The sequence below is a fragment of the Clarias gariepinus genome, chromosome 16 (genome assembly GCF_024256425.1).
Source record: "Clarias gariepinus isolate MV-2021 ecotype Netherlands chromosome 16, CGAR_prim_01v2, whole genome shotgun sequence".
In the NCBI taxonomy this organism is placed as follows: domain Eukaryota; kingdom Metazoa; phylum Chordata; class Actinopteri; order Siluriformes; family Clariidae; genus Clarias; species Clarias gariepinus.
Window position 1 is genome coordinate 18,994,731 of NC_071115.1, and position 26,785 is coordinate 19,021,515.

The window sequence follows — 26,785 nt, forward strand, 5'->3', positions numbered from 1 at the left end:
TAGATCTCTATACTGTATACTGTATACCGTATGAGTGATTCTCCATCAGTCACCCATCACTTCATCCTCAGATGTGAGTGGTGTTTGTGATACTCATATGCAAACACATTTATGAGGTCAGACACTGATGCTGGATCAGAAGGCCTGGCTCGCAGTCTCGGCTCCAATTCATCCCAAAGGTCTTCTATCAGATTAAGGTCAGCCCATGTCTTTATGGACCTTGCTTTGTACCATTCTTCTTGCAACCACCAAGCCCAGACGCGTCATTGCCAAACAAAGAAGTGTGAATCGTCACTCCTGAGAACATGTCTCGACTGCTCTACAGCCTAGTGGAGGCTCACTTTACACCACTGCATCCGATGCTTTGCGTTGCACTTGGTGATGTACGGCTTGGATGCATCTGCTCGGCCATGGAAATCCATTCCATGAAGCTCTTTATGCACTGTTCTTGAGCTAATATGAAGGGCCACAAAGTTTGGAGGTCTGTAGCTATTGACTCAGCAGAAAGTTGGCGACCTCTATGCACTGTGTCTCAGCATCTGCTGACCCCACTCTGTAATTTTAAGTGGCCTACAACTTCATGGCTGAGCTGCTGCCGTTCCCCCTCACTTCCACTTCGTTATAATACCACTGACAGTTAACCTTGGAATATTCAGTAGCAAGGAAATTTAATGACTTGACTTGTCTATCACAGTAACACGCTAGAATTTACTGAGGTCCTAGGAGCGACCCATTCTTTCACAAATGTTTTTGAGATCGTTCTGCATGCCTAAGTGCTTGATTTTATACACCTGTAGCCATGGACGTAAACATGGATTGAAACACCTGAATTCACTGATTTGGATGGGTGAGTGAATTCTTTTGGCAATATAGTGTATGTTTCATTGATACTTGAACTACTATTTGTTCTATTATGAAAGAACAGTTTTGTACTTTTCTGGTATATATTGTATATAGTGTATATACATATAGTGTATATGTATATTATATACACATAAACACTGCCTGATTAAAAAAAAAAAGAATCCTTCAAGAGATCCTGAGTAAAGAATCCTTCAAAACCAGGAATTATAGTGCAGAACTGCCAACTTTGTAAAAGAAATGTTAAAGAATATGAAAAAAATCATAAATGGAAATGACTTGAAGAAAACGTGAGGTTGCATGGTAAAGAATTAACAGTAAAAAAACATAGCCATATTTAATAGGCAAATAAAGAGCATTTCCATACACACTTGATGTGATGAGGACTCAGGATTGACTGCTGTGTGGCCATAAGAAAACCACTTGTTAATGAGACTAATCTGACAAAAGGCTTCAGTTTGCTAGAAAACATCAATATTGGTTTTTGAAGCAATGCAAATGTCATGTGGTCTGATGAGTTCAGATTGGCCGTACTTCAGAGTGATGTGTACACCATGGAAAGAACAAAAGCATATGAATCAATGAAGCCATTACGCATAGACCCACTGCACAAGTCTGTGGAGGCAGTGTTATGATCTAGGTTGCTTCAGTCAGTCAGGTCTTGGCTTAGCAATGTAATGTGCCAATGATGGCACAGACATATTCCATGACTCAAATTGTGAAAGAGTGGGTCTGGAATGAAGGCATAAGGAATCATTTTCGCAAAAGAACTGGACACCATTTTGTGTGCTTTTATCAAAGCTGAGGGTTACTACATTAAATCTTAGCATGCGTGACTTTTTTTGACTATACAGTGTGTTAAGAACACATCATTATTATTAATAAAATTATATGTATTTTTGCATTTTTATACATATTTATTTGCTTGACTACTCACGTATTGAGTGGGTTTACTAAAAATCCTACAAATAAATTCACCCAGGACCTGGTTATTTGTACTCAGCTCGAATAAATACATACTGTAGAATATTACTAGTTTACACTACTGGGAATCGGTGGCTTATTAGTTAAGGCGCTGAGTTACTGATCCGGTTCAAACCTCAACATCTGAGCTGATATGAACAGCTTTCTAAGAAAGTGGAAAATGCAAAGAAAGGAAGTGTATTGTAACATATATGTAACAAATATATTATTTAATCTGTTTATAACACATTGTATTATTTAGATGAGCAGCCTTATGAAGCCCATAAGCTAGCCCAAATAATAATTGTAATACACATAAATTACATTGCTGGGCCCCCAGCAATGTAAACCCTAGATGGAGAGCCAACCCATCACAGCACAAGCACTTACACACCCAGTTATATGCTCCAGGAAATTTGGAAAAACCAACTTTACTGCATGTCTTAGACTGTTTGATCTAGCTAGATCAGTGTTATGATCTAGGTTGCTTCAGTTAGTCAGGTCTTGGCTCAGCAATGTAATGTCGCAACGATGGCACAGACATATTCCATGAATCAAATTGTGATAGAGTGGTTCTGGAATGAGAGTTTTGGGAGTAAAAAAAAAACCACCATTGGCTTCTCCAATATGATTTTTCCATTTTGATATAAGCCTTTCATAAATTCTTCCACACTGCCTTATAGAATATTCATGTAGTGCCGATGATGTGTTATATTAACTATGCAGGTACCCATCAAATAGTAAACCATTACTCTACACAACAGTTGAGCCTTATATTTAAATACTTAATTAAGCTCATACAATAAATCTGTATTGAGGAGCCTGCTGGAGTTTACTTTTAAAGCGACCCATAGATCTACACCACCTGATTGTTCTTTAACTGGCATTTAGTTTAGAACTGCTTTAATCTGTTTATGTCAATGTACAGAGCACTGGGGAATTCATAAACTGGGCATATGGCAAAAAAAAAAAAGAAAAGAAAAAAATAAGGGGGCCTGAAATTCTATTCAATTAATACATGCGTTTTGCTTCAGGAACAGTGAACTGAGGTATTGTGATCATCACTGCATGACACCATTATTAAACATCTACCTTGGGTATTGAAACCAGATGTTATGATCTTGCAGTCATCCTCTGGATATGAAAAACCTTTCAAAGATGTTGCTTCTCTCTTTCTCAGACACAGACTATTAACAACCCTGCATGGTTTGCTTTCCATCTGGTCGAATAATTATGAGATGGACAAACCTGTTAACTAGACTAGACTATTTATTTATTTTTGTCACCAGATAAATACTCGTTAATTTGTTCCTTACTCTCTTCATGTGAATATAGAGTAACTTACTGTGAACTGGATACACATGATTTGAGGTCTAAAATGTGAGATTTCCTCAATGCTTTAGAATTTTGTTACAGTATACATTTAGTTCCGTGTCCATACTAACGTTTTTACTCATTCACTCAGTAAGTCCAGAGAGAATGCCAAAACACCCATTCTCACCAAGTCTGCCATATCCAGAGCTCTAAATAAACAGATTAGATCAAACCATTGGGTTTGGGGCTCTTTAATGATGAAGCTGGACAGAGGCATAACAGTCCCTACAGCTCCCTCCCTCGTTACACATGGGTGAGTGCATGCACACACAGCTTACTTTCAAGCGATCATATTAATTAAAACCAAAAATGTTGATTGAAAAAAATAACCGAGTATCCCGTGACACTTCCAAAACTTTGATATTCTTTATTTTTCATAACTTTTCTAGCTCTGGAAAAAGATATTTGCTCAATTTTTCAGGATTTTCATAACTGTATGAACCCTACCAGACACATTTTCGAATCTAAAACAGCCCTACATTTGCACCGCAAATCTGGCACAGTGGCAGAGAACTTTAAGCTCTGCACAAAAATTCTCCTTTATTTCATGTGCACCATCTGTGGGCTGATAATTATTCCAAATCTTCATTTTGTTAAATTTTGGCACAACATTATCCATCTTATTTAATGCACTTCAGTCATTTTTAATGGCTAGCTTATGAGAATGTGACTGTTTACATGAAAGTTCAGTATAATAGCCATGAAGGAGCTTTTATAATGTATGTGTAATACAGATGCATAATCAACACTCCACTGACAAACACAAGAACAAAACATATTTTAACATTTATTGCTGCAAAGAAAAGAAAATCTACATAAAACCAAAAACAAACCTACTAGAATCACAGACATAAAAAAGAGAGACAGACAAACAAATAAGTAGTGCAAATATTAAAGGATCTTATCCAGGACCGACAAACCAAGAGCAAGCATACAGGATGAGGAAAAGACAGAAAAGTCCATTCAGCAATCCATGGCTAGTTTAATAATGTCGCCTCTTTTGGATTTAGCTGCTTCCTCAAACTTCTCAATCACCTGTTTACAGGTCATTTTCTGAAAAAGAACACAGAAATAAGAGAGAGAATGAACTGAAGGAGGAGTCAAAACACACCACTATACAAGTGTACCTAATATAAGAAACAATCCTATAAAATGGGTTGCATTTAAAATTAAATGGTCAACTAACAGAAGGAATATAGATTTATAGAAAAAGGTACAAAATGTTAATGGACCTAGAGATAAAAATAGTCCAAAATGGTACCATAAAACTTTCTGAAAATGGACAGAATTGCTTGATGGAAAAAGCGAAATGTGAGCTCAGGGAAATTACACGTTGATAACAGTGTGGTCATTGCTTGGGCCATCATGTTTTTTTTTTTTTTCTTGTTTTGTGTGTGTGTGTGTGTGTGTGTGTGTGTGTGTGTGTGGATAACAGCACACTTTCTTATACCTTAGTGATGTTTTGAATGGTCGAAAGGTGACAAATTTTCCATAATGACATGGCTCAGACAGGTTTATATTAATGAGGAATTTCTTCTACATTATCGTTGCTATAGTAACAAAGGGAATCATAAGAAATGGGAAATGGGATCTTTAATAATCTAATAGGAATAGACTATAATTTGATACATAAACACAAATGTAGAATCATCAATATGCAAAGCTTAGCGACATTTAGGGGGGGAAAAAGTGTAATCTAGTAGTATCTATAATGTCAAATATACAAACTGCACATGGATTGAGAAGATGCTATTGATGTTCAATGAGATTCGGTTTGCAATTAGACAAGAGGTTCAGTCATCAGAGGTAGGAAATGAAAGAGCCAGGGCTAGTTAACACCCGATACTGAGAATCCTTATGGTTTGAGGTAATGAGCGGCCCTTGAGTCAGAAGGTGTGAACAGTAATACTATGGCAACGTTTGCTGTAAATTTGCTGGAAAGGTAGGGAATGTACACCAGTTGTTTTTCATGTAGTTCTCACTGTCCTTTAAAATTTTTGGTTGTGTGTGGCTAGACTGTGATGCATCTAGTCAGTTGTATGAGGTAACATTTAAACACAAACAATTACTTTCTCATAATCTGGTCTTCTGTTTTTTTTTTTCTTCCTACATTGTAAAACAATGGGGAAGGGGTCCAAAATATGGTTAAAATTTTTATATATTTAATATGACTGGTTAATATTTTAGCCATAATGGGCAATAATCATCAAATTCTGCATGTTGCTTCAGCACTTCAGTGAAGCTTTTTAATATGCAGTTTTACTGCAGGGCATCAACTCTTATTGTACAGTGTTGTGCCCCATTATCCATGTGTAACTAATTACTGTAACCATTTTTTATTTTGTCCCTTTGATATTTAATTCAGTTGGACCCTGACAATTTTCCTAACTGTGCCTCACTGGGTTTGAAGTGAAGCAATCAATATGTGATTCAAGCATAGACTCTTAGCTTTACCTCAAGGGGTCAAACTATTGCAGTAACTGATTAGAAATTAAAGTCTTATTTTGTTTTTAACCAAGCCTTTCCATTTTCACAGGCCTGAAAGTATGTGGACCACAGTCTGATAAGCAGTTTAGTGATTTGCAGCCTGTTTACTCATTATTATGTGATAAATGAAGGAGCTAAAATGTCTGAAGTTGAAGTGTTGAACTTTGGTAGCTATTCATTGGAACAGCCCTATGAAAATGGAGGGACTGTGCAAATAAACTCCTTGAATCAATGCTGAACATCTTAATTGCTTTATTTCAAATCCACAGAGGTGATATAAAGAGGTAAAATAATGACAATTCTGTCATGATCGATGACTTGGCTTTGCTTTTGCTTCTAATGTAATACTGCAATTTCCACTTACTTAAATCTAAAGCATTTTGTTATTTTCTATCAGAGAAGCATCTGAAAGTTGTTCTGAAAATGTTGTTCTAAGGGGTAATGTTAAAGTGTTAAGAGATGCTTGCATTGCATACAAATTACTAAGGTTTTGGAAGAGTTGTATCGCTATGATGAACATATTAGACAGCTGCACAAGGCCTTCTCCAGGTATTTCCAAAGATGCTCAATGGGGAGCATTCTCAATGCTCTAGACGTTGTGGTGGTTAATCCATGTGTGAAAATGCTGTCTTTTTGCACCCTGAACCACTCTTTCACAGTTTGAGCCCAAAGAATCTTGACATCCACATCATGGAACAGAAACAAGCTCAGATCACAACACTGTCCCCACAGGCTCATTCAGTAGGCACTAGGCATGATTGATGCATCACTTCATCTGTCTCTCTTCTTACCCTGATGCACCAATCATTCCGGAACAGGGTACATCTGGACTCATTAGACCACATGACCTTTTTCCAATGCTCCACAATTAAAGCCTTTTTTACTCATTAGCCTCACTGATAAGTGGTTTACTTAATTTTAAACAGCTATTTAGTCCCAGTCCCCGGAGTTTGCTTGGCATTAGGTTTAGGCATAAAACATGCAGTAATTACACCTGCTCTGACGACAGCAGGTAGCGTTGGTGTTAAGCTAAGCACGCCTAAATTAAAATGCCTAAAAGCATTGGACGATAATCTCTAAATTTTTACTAATCGGTTGTCTCTCAACTGGCGATCACATAAACCAATAATATTTTGATGAGGCAACATACATGAGTTAACAGCCACATCAACATGCCACCAAGTCTGGGAATATTATCCAGTCTCTTTAAAAAACAGAAAACACACTGTCAATAATTTAAGTATGAAAAGTAATCCACAAAGAGCCTCCTGATGCTAGTCACGGAATAAAAAAAATTGCCCTTTATTCGAGCATAGGCTAGTCTATTGGTTTCAGTTTCTATATAATCCACCTAAAATATTACCAGAATGAAATATGTTGCCTTCCAAGTTCAAAATCTATAATATTTAGAAGATATTAATTATTTTTGCACTGTTTATTTAGTGTGTAGTATTGTTTATTTACTATTAATAGCAGTAAAAATTACTATTCTAGACACTTTAAAATGGAAGATCCTCATAACCTCCACACCTGTGATCAGCGATCAGTTATCAGCCAACTCTGATTCCACACACAAAAAAATGTTGGATGCATAACTATGTGAAATAACTTTCAACTTATTTTGTTTAATTACAAGTCTTACAGAATTACAATGTTGTTAGTCTTTTAACTGCTCCCGTTGAGGAGTCACCAACAAGTTTTACGCCGGATTGCCCTCCCTAACACAACCCTCCCTTTTACATTTACGGTTGGGACTGGCACTGCATTCAATGGCGGGGGTCAGCATTGGGTGTAAATTGAACCTGAGCCATCCACATTATATTAAAAGTCCAAAATTAAACTTGACAAATTAATATCTGAAAACAATATTTTTATTTAATTAAGCTGATTGATGTACTATCCCAGGAGACTTGGGTCACAAGGCGGGGTATACTCTGGACAGGGTGCCAATCCATCGCAGGGTCCATGCATACACTTTTCAGCAAAAAGTAACTACGTTTAATGAACATCCTCTTTGCCATTCATTTCTTAACACACACACAATCATCTCTTGTATTAGTTTAGAATCATCCTTATTGTTAGCGTGTAAAGTACATGTACAAAGCCACTGGAGCGCACAATTCATCTAGACAGAAGTACAAGTGGCTTATTTACAATAAATAAAATGTAGTAAAATATGATTATGGATGTTATATGTACAGGGGCATGAACGTTATGTACAAAAGATGCAGCAGGTATTACAAATAGGATGTATATGAAAATGTACAGTATATCCGTGCAAACAACGCAGTGGTATATGCATGTCAAGATGATAACATGCTAAACACACACACAAGAGATATCAATGACTTATAATGCTGCCTTTGTACATTTCACCCATATTCATTTTGTATATACTATGTACAAAATGAATATGGATAGAATATAAAGAGATACAAAGACAGCATTATAAATCACCGATATTGCAAATGGTGGATAAAGCAGTGTAATATAAAGTGGAAGTGACAGTACAGTAGTATAGTGGTCATTACACTATGATCAGCTCAGCACGGTAACAGCCACGGGGGAAAAAGCTATTTTTCATTGCGCTACAGGTGCAGCATCTGTCCGATGAGAGGAGGATGAATAGTCCATGATTAGGGTAAAAAGACACTTATATATCCTTGATAACACCTTTTGCTCTTTTGCAGACAGTGTTTTTGTACATGTGCTTCATGGTGGGTATCTGAGTGCCAATGAATTGCTGGGCAGTTTTCACCAAACCTCATAAGGGCTTTATGGCAGTGCAAATGCCATAACACTCTAAAATGCACTTTGTGAAGATGCTTTCTGTGGTACAGAAATAAAAGTTTTCCAATAGCGTGGAGCACAGGTGGGTCTTAGGTCTTCTCATAAAATAGAGGCTCTGCCCTTTTTAACCAGAAAAGAGGAGTTTAGGGACCAGGTGCATTTTTTTTCCTCGTGTTAAATGGTGGCTCCATTTGAAGGTAGGTGCACGTTGCCACCTGCTATAGATACGTGATATATATACGTGTAAATACACACATTGTGTGTTATTACGATACCGCATAAAAAAAAATTAGGATTTTAATGAGTGAGAATGGCCAAATTGTGATTGCTAGACAACTGTATCAGAGCAACTTCAAAACTGCAGCTCTTGTGGGATGTTTTTAGTCTGCAGTGGTCAGGACATACCAAAAATTCACGAAGGAACGAAAACTGGTGAACTGGCGACAGGTACATGGGCGACCAAAGCACATTGTTACGCAAGGGGAGTGAAGGCTGGCCCAAGTAGTCCAATCCTACAGAAGAGGTTTTGTATCTCAAGCTGCTGAAAAGGGGTAAGCTGGATCTTAGAGAACGCAGAGGGGAGAACTACTCAATATTAGCCTGGTGGACTTATGGCTGATTGGTGTATATTACAGTAGGTTAACTATTTTAAACAGTGTATTACAAATGGTGCCACACAGTAAAAACAGACAGAGGTGGAACAAGAGGCTGAAAAGACCATTGACCTGTGTCACAATAAGCACTATGAATGTAAAAAGGGCACGTTTTTCTTTTGAATAATGTAACCAAATCGGCTGAAGAACACTGTTCGAAACAAAGTCGACTGAAACAGACGGCTGCCATTAGTCCAAGATTAAAGGTCCTACAATTTGCTCTTTTTTTTTTTCTCTCTGACATCCCCCTGTGTGTGTTAAGGCTCCAGCTGAAATACCCTACACACAATGCATTGTCACCTCAAAGGGCCTCTGCTTTACACTTCGTCCAAACACACTGCTTTATCTTTTATGCCAATAAGCTGCAGCCCAGATGCACAAAACCCCTTTGCCGAAGCAGACATAACAGCTGTGACCTACTTCAGGCGCTGTTTTTCTTTTTTTAAGCGAAAGTTGAACACCAAAAAAAAAAAAATGACCCAGGATGAGCCTCTAAACCATCACCTGTTAGCTCTAAAATACAAGTGGGCCAAGAGATTTAGCTTCATCTCAGTTGCATTTTAGCTTTTATATGACTAAGTTGGTCAAAACTGAGAATGTCCTTGTGAATTAACACTCATATCCAGACAAAAGAAGCTCGGTCAGCCAATTGCAATTAACCGCTACAATCATTATCACTATCCACACTAGTGCTGCACAATTAATTGCATAAAATAAAAAAAAATCAACACAATGCAATTACGTATTCACAATGTGATTCAATTTGTTACAGGTTGTATTCAAACAAGTTAAAGTCAGGAATTTATACAGTTTGCCTATAATTTAAAAAATGTGTTTCTTTTTTAAATACTTCTAAAGTAATAAATAAATATTGGCAAACATCATCTAAAAGATCATTTGTTAGCCTTGATAAATATGTTTGAATACAAAATTGTACAATTAATAGTATAATTAATAATTAATTAATATCACAGGTAAAATCTCATACATCACAACACATATTAAAGTAATCACAATGTGTATACTGACAGGGTGTGCAAATATACTTGGGCTGCTTTTAAAAAAAAATCTCTCCATTTTCCATCTGCAATCGATTAACTACTAGTAATTGCGCTACCGAAATGAACAGGTACAGGAATAGTAGTGCAAGAACGGTACTGAGACCCAGTAAATTCAGCCAAAACCAGCTGCCATTAAAAGTATGTGTACTACCGGTTGTAAATTCTCTGCAGTGTCTCCTTTTTTTTAAAGAAAAGGAAGGAAGAAGGATTAACCCAGAAGAAATAACCCTTGAAACTCAAACAATGTGGATCCATGTGTCAACATAGCACTGGACCGATAAAAAAAAAAAAAAAAAAAAAAACATTCGCTTGCAAGTCCTGCCAGTGTGTGTGCGTGCGTGCGTGTGGACGGAGGAGGCTTCAGACATCACACTGTGCAATCAAATTTTGATGGATGGTCACCAACCATCAAGCAAAGCTGAGCTGTTTGCTTTTCGCAAAAAGAGTGGTATAAAGTTACCCAACAGCAATGTGAAAAACTGGTTAAGAGCCAAAACGCATGAAAGCTGTAATTGGAAATCGGAGTTATTCCACCAAATACTGATTTCTTAATTCATTTAGCCAAAGCATTAACAATTTGTTTACAAATTATTCACATTTAGTTTTATTTAAGTTATTAAAGCTATGCAAATACTGCATGATCTTGGGTTATTTTGTGTTGTGATGTTGTAATTTACTTTAAATATCCACTGAAAATGAAACACTGGCCAATATAGTGTTGGATGTTTCATGGCTAAATTTGACCAGCCTGGTGGCCAATCTTGATTGATTGCTTGCTCTTACTGGTGGAATGTGCAGAGTGTTAAAGTTTTATTTGCAGAGTAATAGCACAGGTTTGCTTAAAATATTGCAATGCACACAACATTATGGGTGACACAGAGCTCCAAAGAGGACATATTGTTAGTGCACGTCTTGCTGACGCATCTGTGACCAAGACAGCAAGTCTTTGTGATGCATTAAGAGCCACGGTATCCAGGGTAATGTCAGCATACCACCAAGAAGGACGAACCACATTCAACAGGAGTAACTGTGGACGCAAGAGGAAGCTGTCTGAAAGGGATGCCCGAGTGCTAATCCCAATTGTATCCAAAAAACATAAAACCACAGCTGCCCAACTCACTGCAGAATTAAATGTGCACATCAACTCTCCTATTTCCACCAAAACTGTTCGCCAGGCTGCTATAGCCAAACCTTTGGTCACTAGGGATATGCACGAGTACTCGATTAATCGATTACTCAAACCCATCAGCGACGATCGAGCATGAAAATGACAATCGACTGGCTCTAAAAATGCATTTATTGGGTATTTGGGCGGTAGTCTGATATTTGAGAAGTTCTAGTCTAGAGACAAGGCCGGAGCACAGAGCGAAAATGGCTTCTAAAACGTGCAGCGATGTCTGGCAACACTTTGAAAAACTTTTAAAGTTTCAACTTTCTACAACTCCACAATGAGTTCGAAGTGTTATCTTGCACATAAACACAAAAAAAGCAGATGATGTCGATGCCACTACCAGCAGTCAGACGAGCATAAGAGATTTCACCATCAGACAGAAACGCGACAAAGGCAGAGCAGAGAAGATGACGCAGTAAATAGCAGAAATGACAGCAGAAGACTTGCTGCCTATTAATTTTGTTGAAGGTTTTAAACGTTTAATGAATTACGTTGAGCCCCACTATACTGTTCCATCCCACAAAACGGTTACTGCAAGGATTGATGCTCTATACGAAAAATGAGTTTGGTTACTAAAAGACAGTCTGTCGAAGCCAGCGCAGGTGGCAATAACTACGGACTCGTGGACTTTGCTAACCACCGAATCATATATGACGCTAACCTGTCATTACATAAATGAATGGAAAATTCACAGCGCAGTATTAGAGATGGAAGGTTTTGAGGAAAGACACAGCTGTGAACATTGGCAACTACCTGAAAGATGCAACAGAAAAGTGGCTGTTAAGCTCTGAAAAAGTAATGCCAAGTGTGCACGACAACGCTGCAAACATGGTTCTGGCAAATCAAAGTCTTTGGGAATCAGTGCCCTGTTCCACACACACCCTGCACACACAACTACAATGTGCAGTGAGACCCATGTTTCCAGTCCAATGGTCTATCCGATTACGCACGGTCTCATCACTAGACATTTAAACACACAGAGGAGTGAGTCTCAAAGAGTGTCTGAATTTAAAAATGCCGTAGCCGAATCCCTGAAACAGCGCATAGTCGCAGTTGCTGAGGATGCTGAAAAAGAGTATCTGCCTCCGATTGCAGCGGCTTTGGATCCAAGACACAAACATCTCAAGTTTCTTAAAACAGAGCTTCAGGAGAGAGTAAAAGAGAATCTAAAGCAGCTTTGCGAGACAATTCCAAATCCTGTCAGACCCATACAAAGTAAGCCCGACTCAGCAACGGCGCTCGACACTCTTTTTCGACGAGGACTACGGCGTGAGTGATGTTTCTCTGCATGACACCGAAATCGAAAGCTACTTCAGGGAGCCATGCATCTTCGTAAACCAGGATCCTTTATTGTGGTGGAAAGTAAATGAGTCTTGATTTGCAAACCTAAGCACCCTTGCCCAGTGGTACCTGGCTGTTTCTGCAACTTCTGTGCCTGCTGAGCGCGTTTTTTCCACCGCTGGTCTAATTGTAAATAGACTCCGCTCTCGGCTTTCATCTGGGCACGTAGACCAACTAATCTTTTTGAGTAAAAATATGTCGTCCTTATGTAAATTTTTCTTAAACTAAAAAGCAGAGTATCATGTGTGTTTTAATTCTTTTGTAAACATAGAAAAGGGGGGGGGGGGTTGCCGTTGTTTTAAAGTAATGGGAGATAAAGATAATATTAGATAAATACTATTTGTAATATAACATTTACATATTTATGTATCTGGGATATGAGATAAATTTTATATACAATGTGTCATGTAGAAAAAGCACTTCAGCTTCACCTCATGCTGTATTTCTTTTACTGTATACTGTGACACAAACGCCCCGCCCCTTGATTAAACTCCACCCCCGATTAATTGAGTACTCGTTTCTCAAACCTGTGGATTACTCGAAATGAAATATAAACTAAAATGCCCATCCCTATTGGTCATTCGTGCCAATGCCAAATATCAGTTTCGATGGTGCCAGCAGCGAAACTCTTGGGCTGTAAACAATGTGAAATTAGTATTGTTCTCTGGTGAGACCACCTTCACCGTCTTCCCTAAATCCAGGAGAGTTATGGTGTGGAGAAGCCCTAAAGAAGTGTACCTCCCAGACTGTTGCATGCCCAGAGTAAAGCATGGGGGTGGATCAGTAATGTTTTGGGCTGCAATATCATGCCATTCCTAGGCCTAATACTTGTACTAAATGGGCGGGTCACTGCCAAGAACTACCGAACCATTCTGGAGGACCATGTGCACCCAATAATTCAAACATTGTACCCTGAAGACAGTACCATGTATCAGGATGATAATGCACCAATACACACAAGATTGGTGACAAAGTGGTTTGATGAACATGAAAGTGCAGTTGATCTCCCATGGCCTGCACAGTCACCAGATCTAAAATTTATTTAACCATTTTGGGGTGTTCTGGAGGAGTGAGTGAGGAAATGTTTTCCTCCACCAGCATCACGTAGTGACCTGGCCACTATTCTGCAAGAAGAATGGCTCAAAATCCCTCTGGTCACTGTGCAGGATTTGTATCTGTCATTTTCTAAGACAGACCGATGCTGTATTTGCCGCAAAAGCAGGCCATACACCATACTAATGATTTACTGTGGTCTAAAACCAGGCAGTTCAGTTTCAACCCCTGCATATTGAGTTTAGGGGAAATATTGTCAGCAGTTCACAAAAACTAAACAAAATAAATTACATTAATACATGCACCTGTGAGATATATTAAATAAAAACTGCTGTCCCCACTCTGAGGGTTACCACCGCAAGTATATTTCAGACCTGTCGGAAACACTGACTAGTATTGTTATTAATACTCAGATTAAATGGAATTAAAAGTTCCACCCCAGTTATCCTGCATATTCTGACTAATTCTAAAAAAACTAATACAGTATGCTGAAGATTTATCCTGCTTAAGCATGCAATACAAGCTACTGTTATCAGCAGCCTCGGTGTGCCTCAATATAAAAATAGCAACATGTACAACTTCAAGATCTGAAATCGAGGCTTGGACAGTGGGAAAAGATTTACTCTTCAGCTTTAGTATTGACAACTCCAGCTTTATTTAATCCCTTGTTCAGAGAGCAATCTCAAGTCAAGTATTCAGCAAACACTTGTGTGCAACCACGCACAAACTCAAACATGATAACCACCGTTTCTTCACTCCCTTCAGAAGATGGGAGAACAGATATAGTGTGTTGCTCTTGTTCATAGCTAACAAGTCTCCTGTATCTTGCCCTTAGTTGTGACATGCTGTAGTTCTGTACATTCTGTTGTATTAGACAAGCAACCTCCGACATAAAACATTTCGAAGCACAGACAAAAAGAAAGGGAATGTGTTTCTCTTTTTTTATGTAAACTGTAAACACACGTTTTTCCTAAACAATTTATTGCACAGTTATAGTTAAGCTGTGACTTTAATAACCTGAAAGTTTTTTTGATGCTGAGTATTTATGAACACCCAAAGCACTACTGTAACTTAAGTTAATATTTAAATAAAATTGCCTGAGTAAAAATGTAGGTATACTAAATATCTGCACAGCTAAAATTCAGCTACAGGCACAGAAGCCAAAGACTGATTGCAGTAGCTAATCACAACCTTCCCGATATTCCCTATAACTTCATTGTTGCGAACGCAACATAAATTTTATACAAATTTTTTTTATAAATAAATCACCATCTGGACAGCTGGAAACATGTCATTTAACCCTAATTGATGCAGTCGGTAGCTTCTTATTTCTTAAACAACCATGTAAGAGAACATACTGTACGTTTCCCTTTCAGAATGGTCAAATTACTATTCTGCATAAAGAAAAGGAAATAACGCAATTTTTGTAGTTTTAGCAGTAGTTTAGTTAAGAACCATGGTCCTAGAGGAAGAAATGTGGTTTGAAAAAAAAAAAAAGAACTGTAATGGGAGACCACCCAAGTGTTTAGTAAAATCAGCACTTCCACATTCACAATGCAAAAAGAACTCAAGGGATTGGGACTAAACAGTTATATTTTGTCCCTTAAGAAAAGCTAATCGGAAGAAAAGGCTTCAATATGCTAGGGAGCATGAAAGAATTAACTGTGAAGCATTGGGGAAATATGTCAGGTGGTCTGATGAGTCCAGATTTACCCTGTTCCAGAGTAATGGGTGTAACAGGCCATGAATAGAGGTGAATGAAGTGATGCATGCATCAATTATGTCTAGTGTCTACATTACAAGCCTGTGGGGGCTGTGCTATGATTTGGGGTTGCTCCGGTTGTTCAGGCCTAGGTTCAACTACATTATATACCCCCCAAAAAATTATGTTAGCTGACTACCTGAATGACCAGGTTTTTCCTTCAAAGGATCTTCTTCCCTGATGACAATGCGAGGATTAATCAGGCTTAAATTGATATTTTTATACATGGATTGGCCACCATAACCGTCATTGTATACAATGCCACAGAAAAGACATGCAGTAATCCAAGCAAAAGGTGGTTTTCATGAAAATTTGTTGGCCATGCCTACTGTTGCTGTGAGTACTACAGAAGCACACAACTGCAGCAAATGTTAAACGGGGAAGTGGAATGTTATAAAGTTAATTACCTCATTTTAAAAGTAGATTATTAAATCCACCACAGAACTGTTTATAATATTGCTTTTACATAACTGCTCATAACTTCTCTTCTACGCAACATTTTGTTTTCAGTTATGGTTCAGGTTTAACTTCAGGCAAATACCAAACGAATGGCAAACCTTAATCAAATTCTGTCCAGCCAGTATTGGGTGATTCTGTGACAAGATGTGGCTGGACAGACATAAAGACACTTTTTTCTGAGACTGGTTTCAGGTCCATCAATGTATAAAACAAAAATATCATTGATTGAGCAGAGTTCTGACCAATGTACAAACAAAAACCTTTAATTTATATAGATATAAAGGTGCTTGACAAATTTAATTTATAGACCAAAAAAAGGATATTCATCTAAAATATAAAAAAAGCTGGTCATTTTTAAATATGTACTAACAAATAAATCTCACTAATTGTTAAAGTACAACACAAACATCTTCAACCCAGTGTACATTTTTTTAACCCCCATTTTATCAAAGTGATTGAGAGACCAAGTGCCAGCAACAGCAAAACTGCTCACACTGATATATGGAGAAGTGCAGCCACAGAAGCATACATGGACATGATTGGAAAATGAAGACATAATGCCACTGAATGACAGGTATACAGCATCCAATATTGTAAAATGGAGGGAAGAGGTAGCTTATAGTTTCTTTGCCTTCTGGCCAAGATCAGGTGGAGCAGCCATGTTTAAAATTAGTTTCAGGAAAATTAGCACTCCATGATTAGCAGGCTAATTTAAAAATTAAAAAAAAAAAGGGGGGGGGGGGTCTTCCAGAGGGGCAAATGGCATCTTGACTTAAAATCTTATCACTGGACCTTACTAGAAGATCTTTCCACAGCTCTTTAACCATTTGAAAATGCCACTAATGAGTGAGAAGTACATAAGTCTCTCTACATTGCAGTCATTAAATCAACCCCACTGTAGGCTTTCCAGGAGACTGCTCAGAGCAGCTTCATCAGTAAAGGAAGAAGGGGACCAGAGGATTTACGCTTTAGCATGCATCCAAAGTACAAACACAAGCAGTTGCAGTGAGCCTGGTAGTGTATCAGGAGCAATATGATAACTTCCATGTCCAAATCAATGCCAATATAACAAAAGATCTCATGTCTATCCTCAATTCTGAAGTGAGAAAGAAGAGAGAGTTAGACTGTGAACGATCTTAGTGATGATACTAAGATACATTGAGTGCACTTGACAGGAAAGAAAATCTACTGCTAATGAAGATGGGTATCTTAGCTTGGCCTTGTACACAAAATCATACTTATATGTCCCTGGAATCTTCTCTGGAACAGGTAGTACAGCTTTCGAGAAGAGCACCAAGCTTAGCCCAGAGAATATGAAAATGCTTAAAATGTTGTATTGCAATGCAAAAAAACAATAATAAATTAATGTCTACTCATAAAAATTAAACCTTGTACTAATAAGATCCCCTGTGCAAAACTCAAACACAGATGCATTTGTTTAAAATGTAAAAAACAAATGAAAAATTTTGATTGACTTGTGTCTCCAAATCCATCCACACCCATCTCTTGTAAAGGGCCACATTAGAAGGAGCAGATTGTAAATTGCAATAATTATTTTGGCTGAAGTGCTCATCAGGATTCAGTATGGAATTTTGCCATTTGAGCAACACACATAAAAAAAAAATAAAAATAAAAAATTAGAACAGAAAATATTAGTTTCAAGATGGCCATTGCATAATCATGAAAAAAAGGCAGACACATACACCACTTGGCCAAAAAAGGCATGTATATATACAAGCAAATACTTAGAATTCTTTGATTGGATAATTAGTGATTGATATGCTCACAATTGTTTAACCCTTAACCTACAGACTGACGTGAAACCATGGTCACGCAATGTTAAAAATGTTTTTAAAAAGTTGTTTTAGATGGGGCAAATTATTGTTTTGCATCAAACAAAGAAAACTACTGAACCATCAACAACTGCAGAGAAATGTGGTCAGGGAAAAAAAACTAAATGAACACGAATAGCAATGAAAAGTGTAAAAGTGATTCTTGTAGCATAAGAAAACATTTTCAAAAATAAATTGGCCACCACAGAGTCACAACTTTAACCCCACTGAAAGTCTTTGGGATGTGCTAGAGAAGACTTTATAGAGTGACTTTCCTGGAATCAATACAAGATCTTGGCCAAAATGTATGCAACAAATTTATGTTGCATAAAGATGGAACATCACTACATTTATCTGTATGCAACATCACACCATCACAATTTATTTGGATGCAACATCGCAACATTTATTTTCCATGGTGAATGGCATTGTTTGACTTCTTTTGCATGCCGTAATCAAAGCTAAAAATAGCTCAACACAATATGATGAATATATAAAGTGCAACGTTCTCCCCCCAGGAAGTGTATTAGGAAAAAGGTATTATAGCCTAAGACATGTTTACCTTTCTAAGGTGTTTTGTAAAGAATTTACACAATGCTGCAGGAAAGGAGTGCAGTGCAGTCCTACATCCTGTTATATAATAATCCATAGCCTAATCCTTTTGTTATTAAAGTTCAAGCAGTTTAGTCCAGGTGTTTACTATTCATATGTTGATAAAGCATGATGTCCTGGGTTTTCTAAAAAGAAAATCCAATGTGCTGTCACACAGGACTTCTGCATAATCCATATTCATGAATATGTTGCGCAGGTTTTGACTTACAAAAATATCTAAGCAACACATACAGACATGCACTCAACAAGAAAACTAGTTATTATGTCCAGTGCAGCAGAGTGAAATGGCACACACTGTACATAGCCAAATATTACTCACTATGTGGAATTTTTGCCTCTCTTTCTGCAGCTTCAGAATCTCCTCCACTGTGAGCTCCTCCACTGCCTTATTCAGCAGAATGAAATTGCAAGCTGGAGAGTGAGACTTGTGTTCCTTGCTGAAGGAAGAGAATATATCAATGACTACTAGCAGATAATTTGCACTGATGTCCAGTTATGTGCACACAAAAATAAAGGAGTCAGAAGGAGTCACAGATCCACTTGGTAGACACCTGCATATCTCCATTACAGATTGAGACACATCTCTAAGTAAATATACTACATAAATTTCCCTCTTTTCATAGAACAATGGCCCTATTGGTCTGGTTTATGCTCATACTTTCCCCGCTTTCTGCCTGACACCCCACATTTGGTTTGCCTTCATGCCTGTGTTAGCGTGATGCCGTTTGACACTTCTAAGCTGTTGTATGGCATGCATATGACGGTCATGCAGTTCCTAACAGAGCTCATTTACTATTATGGGATCATCAAGGCAACTTATGAAATTACTCACAGCAACTTATGAACATAATAAGGGAAGGAATTCAAGGTTAGATGACATGAGCTTAAATTACAACCTGTTTTGTCCCCTGACTCAATTATGTGCTGTTGCATTCAATTTCTACAAAAACAAAACCGTACACACTGTAGCTTTATTAAATTACGTGTTTCTTGAAATTATATTAAATAGGCTTATACAGGTATGACATGGAGCAGAAAAGGCAACAACAGAATCCTGCAAACAACAGCTCTTCTAGTTACTTTGCTCAGGTTCTCCCACAACCCTGTACAGAATAAGCTGTATAGAGAATGAGAGACTGTGTTCTATTGAGAGAATATAAAGACAAAAAGAGTGAGTGGGAGAGAGAGGGGGGGGGGGGGTTTAGATTTACTTATGAGACACGAAGGTTACTTGGTATAAATGTTTTAACATGTTTTGATAACTTGCAGCAGGTAACTTAAGATTACCCGCAAAACCCTGATCTTTGAACCCTTAAATATGCAACTGATTTTTTGCACCATTGAAAATATATATTTTAAGCATTTGTTGCTGAGCAAAATCTATTCCAGCGACTGATAATCTTTTCAAAAATCGTCTGGGTAATTCATAATGGACAGTAACTACAGGGTGCTCCAAGAGTTTCTATATACAACAGGAAATTAACAAAATTATGCAATTATATGCATAACACCATGATGTTAAGACAGGATCATTATGCATGGGAGATATAAGCCCCTGTGGGTTTACAAACAAATTGCAATCATATAGAGGATGTATCTGTAACCAAAGATACATTTTGCTAAAAAGTATGTACACTACCAATCAATAATTTGGACACACATTTCCATTTCCTTGGTCTTTCCTGATTTTTCTTTCTTTCTACATTAAAAAAAAAACAATGCTGAAGGAATACAACTATGCAATAATCATCTTTGAACAGTTGATATTGAGATGTGTTTGCTACTCATGATCTCTAAAGCCTCTATAATGGCTCTAATCTGAAGTGCTGTTAATTGGTCATTTTTGAGTCTGGTAACTCAATATTAATTTCTCCTCTAAAGCTGAGGTATGTTTTGGTCTTGTTTTCCAGGGATGGTCTTCATGAGAGTCAGTTTCATCGGAACGTTGGCGGTTTAAACCCCAGGTTGCCACTGTTGGGCCCTTGAGCAAGGCGTTTAACCTTACCTGCTCCAGCGGCGCTGTATCATGGCTGACCCTACATTCTGACCCCAGTTACGCTGGGATATGCAAAGAAAGAATTTCAACAGTGCAGTAATGTATATGTAACCAATAAATGCTTAACTTAATTACCTAATGTCATGTGTGTTATTGCATAGTTTTGAAATCTCCAGCAATGTCCTAGAATGTAAAAAATAATACCAGATTTGTTCAAATCCTTTGACTGGTTACTGTATTGTCCCCCATGTATGGGGATTTTGGGTCGAATTAAATGCTGAAAGCAGATAGACAAAATGTTTTGTAGGCTAAAAAAAAAATTTATTTAAAAACAAATTACTATATTGTTGTGTTGGGGATCCATAAAACTTCTCACTTACCAACTCAACATCTATGCCTCTTAATTCTGTATTTAGGGTCGCAGGGGCCTGTAGCCTATCCCAGGAGACTAAGGGCACAGGGCGGGGTACACTCTGGACAGGGTGCCAACCTGCGTCCACACTTATTCACACTCTATGGGAAATTTGGAAACACCAATTAGCCCAATCTGCATGCCTGTGGGAGGAAACCGGAGTACCCGGAGGAAACCCACCAAGCATAGGGAGAACATGCAAACTTCTTGCAAACACAGAGGCGGGAATCAAACCCAGACTCTGAAGGTGTAAGGTGACAGTGCTAACCATTAAGAATGCAGAATCCTTAAGGTTATTGAGCGATCTTGTGAGGTCTATAATGAGTCAAAGTCTTACTTGTGTTTTGTCGATTGCAGGACAAATAGAGACAAAAATTTCTTTTCTCTTCTTATGCAGAAGGACTAAACACATGAGACATAGGGTGACATCAGTGCTACTTACAGAGGATCATCCTCAGGCTCCCAGCCCTCCAGCTCCTTATAGCAGAAGAAGCACTGGGCCACATCCGGACTGTTGTCAGTAGGTTTGTGGATAAAACCAGCCTTAGCCATCTGTAAGGTTTATTTAAACACAGGAAATGAGGGATTGCTGTATTGTTTCTTCGTTAAAGTTAACGGTTCAACTAGAATACCGTTTAAAGGTTTTATTTAAACACTTTCCAACACAGCTCGTCGACATTTAATAAAAATTCAATTAGACACCTAAATTAAAGACATCTTTGGGGTACATAATAATTAAAAATAAACTTTAAACGTAATTTGTCCAAACATTCGGGTACATTTAAGCCATTGCTCCCTCCGCAGTTCGTGTCAAATGTAACATTAATGCTACTCACATTCTGCGAAGTGCACGAGCAGTCCTCGTCAAACGGCCACCCCGAATAAGTAGCTAGTCTGCTCTCGTAAAAGAACATTTTCAGATCTTCAATCATGGGCTCCATTTTTTGTAAAACAGGAAAAAGAAGGAGCTAAAAGAAGTTCCGTGACAGTGTTGAAAAACAAGCTAGCCAAACAGTCAGGCTAACGCTATGACTTTTGAATTTAGGCGTCAAGAGCGACGTCTCCCCTGATTGGTTGAACTGTAACAGATTGAAACGTCATCACGTAAATACGTTTCCGTTCTCGTCAAAGTATCAAATACTGTATGTTATCAACAGGTTTCTTGCTTGTTTGTTTTTTATTTAATACAATTTAAACGTTTTTGGTTGCTTGTTTTAAAGCACATGAGAACACAAAAGTAAAAATATCCAAATTACAAACAGATAGAATTGTGTCAGTACACAATGTGCATTTCTGGTTAGGTGGAAAAAGTATTAGGCGGATGATGATAATTTTATCTATATGTTATAATTTCATGTATATATCTGCATATGGTGTTCTCCCCATGCTTAGTAAGTATGGACAACCGTAGAATTCCGTACAAAGCCATACATCTGTGAAAGACGATCCCAGTCGAGGTGGCTCATAGCCCACTGCATTAATTCCTGTAAACATTTAGAAAGTGGATCATCCAAGAAATCAATGAATAACTTGTCACCAACTTGCAGAAGAGATGCATCTGTCTGTGGAACCATACACACAATGTAATTCATAAACACCACTTGCACATTATGGGAACCCGATTGGGAGGTATTGCCACTTCCTCAGTCCTGACATCACTCCAAACCATTTCTATATGTTTGGAATTTGTATAAGTGTAACAGGGATTATATAGATTAAAAAAAAGGAAAACTACTCTCATAACTGTGTTCTATTGTTCTGCACAATCAAAAGGTTTGACTTGAATTCATTTGCAAGTTCACTTAATGCTGTGGGATTACTAGTTACAGACTCTCATGTCTACTTCAGATAATCAAAAGCATTTATATAAAAGGATGACAAACTGAACAGACCACAACATGTACTGTACTTCTAAGTATTACCAGTGCATTATTAATCAATGCTTAGGTGCAACTACATATGTTTTAATAAGACATACAGTATATGGACCTACTGCAGCAGGCAGAGAAGAAATCTCTTTAAACTTTAATGGTTTATCTCTTGGTTTATCAGTTGTATGGGATTATTGAGCAGCTATTACGCAGATAAACAATAAACTGTAATACTTACAGTACAATAAAATAAAATAAATATAGGTATATAAAAAGAAAAGGTATCAAACATAGAATTGAAAGCAAAATATCAACATATGAAAAAAATATTAAATGAGAATACCAAATACTGTAAATAGTCCACATAGTGTGCCAATTATGCAAGTGTATGAAGAAGTCCACAATATGTTTGAGAAAAAAGTTTGCATTGTGTCTGCAAGGCTGCAATGGTTTGTGCAAATTGTGCAAATGATTGTTCCAGGAATTGTGCAGATAATTTTGCAAATGTCCTCAGAATGTTCTAAGATCTGTGTCAACAGTCAGATACTGTACAACTGGAAGTCCAGGGATGGCAGTAAAGGCCTTGTGATCTTTTTAGCAGTCTTCACCACTCTCTGCTGGTGTTTGCGGTCCATAACAGAAGTACTGCCGTACCACACGATGATGCAGTTTGACATTGTACATGCACATTATTATTTGACATTGCACATTTACATTACTGACATCTGTAGAGCTTGTTGCTAGCAATACCAAAGCTGTAATAAAAAACACTGATAGATATTGACATCTGGCTATGATTTGTGATATTAATGCTTCCACGTTTAAGAGTGTTTATGTCCTTGACCATGAAATGTATCCTACTAAATAAACCAAAATTCCCAAAATACATAAACCCTGATATAGTCTCAGTGGTACTGACTATTACAGTATAGGCTGAATTATTCTGTGTGATACTTTATTAATTGAGGGTTACTGTACAGTACATAAGGAATTGAGGAAAATATTTGCCTTTAATTATTTGCTTTAAATTATTTTCCTCTGACTTAAAGTTTTTTATTTTGGCTCCTGATACACAGGAGTAAAAATATACAAAAAGAAACTATCAAAAGATTGAAAAGAACCTGTCTACTGGCTTGTCTTTGCCACATTTCTAACATGATATCACTCTTACATACAGTAACATGACATCAATTTCCTAGCTGCATAATTAGCTTTTTGCACAGTTCCTGGCAAAAAGCAGTGACAAAATCCAGGGATTGGAATATATATTTTTTATTATATTTTATTATCCTGCTACCTCGAATAATAGTGCTGATTAACAATTACCAACTGTAAATAAAATGGTTGGCTTTCTTAAGTCAATATAATTTGAAAACAAATATTATTATTATATCTGTGTGTTCGTAACACGTTTGGTGATTTGCTTGCTTTAACAAACCCATAAACCTAGCAAATACACAGATCACTATGTTTAACTAAGTGGTGTTTTACTGGTGCGGTGAATATATGAACTAATCCCAATATAAATATTCAGTTTAGCATTTCTTATTAATATCTGTTTGTGCAGGTGTTTGTTTACATTGAGCAAGTAGCTTGTTAAAAGCTTATTTTAAAGTAGATTATTAAATCCGGCACATAGCTGTTTATAACATCGCTTTTACACACATTTTAATTTGCAGGTTAATCTTTTGGCAGATATCTAAGTACTGCAAAAGTTCCATAAAAAAAAAATAATCGGTTTTGTCCAGTGGTCGATTTAAAACATGCCCAGTTTGACTGGTGCGCAGTACACTGTCTAAACTTACAGTTTATAATCTGACACATAACTTCTCTTCCACTCAATATTTAGATTTTATTTATGGTGCAAGTTTAACTTCCGGCAAATAACATTCATTCATTCGGCAGACGCCCTTATCCAAAGCAACTTACATTTTTATCTCATTATACTGTACATCTGAGCAGTTGTCCGAACCATAGTCCAGTGCCTTAACCACTGAGCTACCCCTGATCATACTTGTAAGTTTTGGGTCCTCCAAGGGAGTTCTGACCAATGTACGACAAACACTTTCATTTATTTAGATATAAGATAGGTAGTAAACACCAAACGATTCAGTGAAATATAAGTATGTCAGTAAATGTATGGAAGTGAAACAGGATAGGAAAAACTGCTTAATTTCTTTCTTCTTTACTTCATTCATGTACTGTATATGTACTGTAGAAACAATCTGATGTCATTAGCTACATCTTTAGTGGACAAGAGGGCAACAGGCACCTCAAACTTTTGCAAAAAGCGGTGCTCATCTCTTGGTGAGTCCATCAGCTTTTGTTCCTGCAAAAAGTCAATGAAGTCAAAACCACCTGATATAATGATACTGGCATCACATATACTGTAGGATATGCCTAAAACAATCTAATACTAATCAGACAGAACTCAATTAAAATCCATGTATTTTTCCATAATGAATGTTTGCTAAGGTTGCAGGCGGCCTGGATTCTATATTCGAAGTAACTTGAGGAACAAAGCTGGGGACACCATGGACAGGGTGCCAAACCAACTCAAGGCACAAGCACACACCTATTCACCTCACTTATCACCATACAGGCAATTTGGAAAAGCCAATTAGACTATAAGACAGGTCTTTGGATGTGAGAGGGAAACAGGGTATCTGGATAAAGCCTGCTGAGCACGGGGAGAACATGCAAACAACATACACATAGACCAGAGGTGAGACACCGTGGAGGTGTAAGCCACCACAGTAAACAATAGGCCACTGTGCTGCTTGAATAGAATATATATATTTTTAAAAAATAAATAAATAATAAAGGCCCAAATCTCATATAAATAATAAAATAGTTGTACTCTATTCCCTGGTCCAGGGAGTGCTAAACAATATTATTATTATTAAACATTAAAAACCACATAAATCATTGAATTGTAAAACTTTCAACAAGCACTTAATGTCCTCTAAAAACTGGTCCACTGAAGAAGTATGACTTTATATTCTTTTTTCATTTTAGGAAGAGTAAGAAATGTAATCACTGGTCCAACCTGCTCTTCTCATTTCTTTTTATTAAAATTATTACTTGTCACACAGTACGAGATGAACCCAATAAAATCTTTGCTGAATTCTACAACAGATTGTGCAAAAGCATGTTCTCAGGTTCAGATTATACAATAAAGATCCTTTAAAGACTGACTGGTAATTAAAGGGAATTACTGTGTACTGCTTATGTCATCAATCACTTTGATCTGGGCTTGCACAGGAACATTCTTCAAAGTGAGCTTGAGGAAATAAGGGTATTTGTTCTCTGTAGTAGAATGTTTTCGTTTACTTTTCGCAATTGCCATGTGTGTACCCTCATTTATCAAGCTGGGCATGAATCTGAAAATCAGTAAAGACTAATTAATCTGTAAAGATTTTGTCAGAGCTCAAAACCCAAAGCTTACTCACTCACTCATCATCTATAAACGCTTCATCCTGTATTCAGGGTCACAGGGAGCCTGGAGCCTATACCAGGAGACTTATGGCATGAGGCAGGGTACACTCTGGACAGGGTGCCAATCCTTCACAGGGCACACACATACACACACTCACACTCATCCACACACTACGGGCAATTTAAAAAACACCAATTAGCTTAACCTGCATGTCTTTGGGCTGTGGGAGAAAACCGGAGTACCCAGAGAAAACCCACCAAGCACGGGGGGAGAACATGCAAACTCCATGCACACAGAGACGAGAACCTGAACCTGAGGATTGAACCTGGCCAGGAATCGAATGCGGCCCCTGGAAGCGGACCCTGGAAGTACCCTGGAAAAAGGCGACTAACCACTAAGCCACCATACCACCCCTATTTAAAAAGATCAGGGGTAGCTCAGGGGTTAAGGCATTGGACTATGGTTCGGAAGATCCCAGGTTCAAACCCCACAACCACCAAGTTGCCCCTGTTGGGCCCTTGAGCAAGGCCCTTAACCCTCAACTGCTCAGATGTGTAATAAGATAAATTTAAAAAATGTAAGTCGCTCTGGGTAAGAGCGTCTGCTAAATGCCCAAATGTAAATATATTTAAAACCACTTAAACAAAA

General features: G+C 37.7%; 1 protein-coding gene across 1 annotated transcript; it reads right to left on the reverse strand.

Annotated features, from left to right (window-relative positions):
- Positions 1-3,965: 3,965 nt before the first annotated feature.
- Positions 3,966-21,887, reverse strand: LOC128544742 (baculoviral IAP repeat-containing protein 5.2-like). Its single transcript, XM_053514993.1, has 4 exons — positions 21,664-21,887; positions 21,270-21,379; positions 18,739-18,856; positions 3,966-4,251 (listed from the first exon to the last, which is right to left on the reverse strand). Exons 1-4 carry the CDS (start codon positions 21,766-21,768, stop codon positions 4,162-4,164), a joined length of 423 nt encoding a protein of 140 aa, XP_053370968.1. The 5' UTR covers positions 21,769-21,887; the 3' UTR covers positions 3,966-4,161.
- Between the last annotated feature and the right edge of the window lie 4,898 nt (positions 21,888-26,785).

Excerpts from the sequence above, each read along its gene's own strand:
- LOC128544742 (XM_053514993.1), bottom strand. The coding sequence starts at position 21,768 with ATGGAGCCCATGATTGAAGATCTGAAAATGTTCTTTTACGAGAGCAGA. Across the intron at positions 21,380-21,663 it reads GCTCGTGCACTTCGCAGAAT|ATGGCTAAGGCTGGTTTTAT; the intron begins GTGAGTAGCATT and ends TAAACCTTACAG. Across the intron at positions 4,252-18,738 it reads AGAGGCAAAAATTCCACATA|AAAATGACCTGTAAACAGGT; the intron begins GTGAGTAATATT and ends GTTCTTTTTCAG.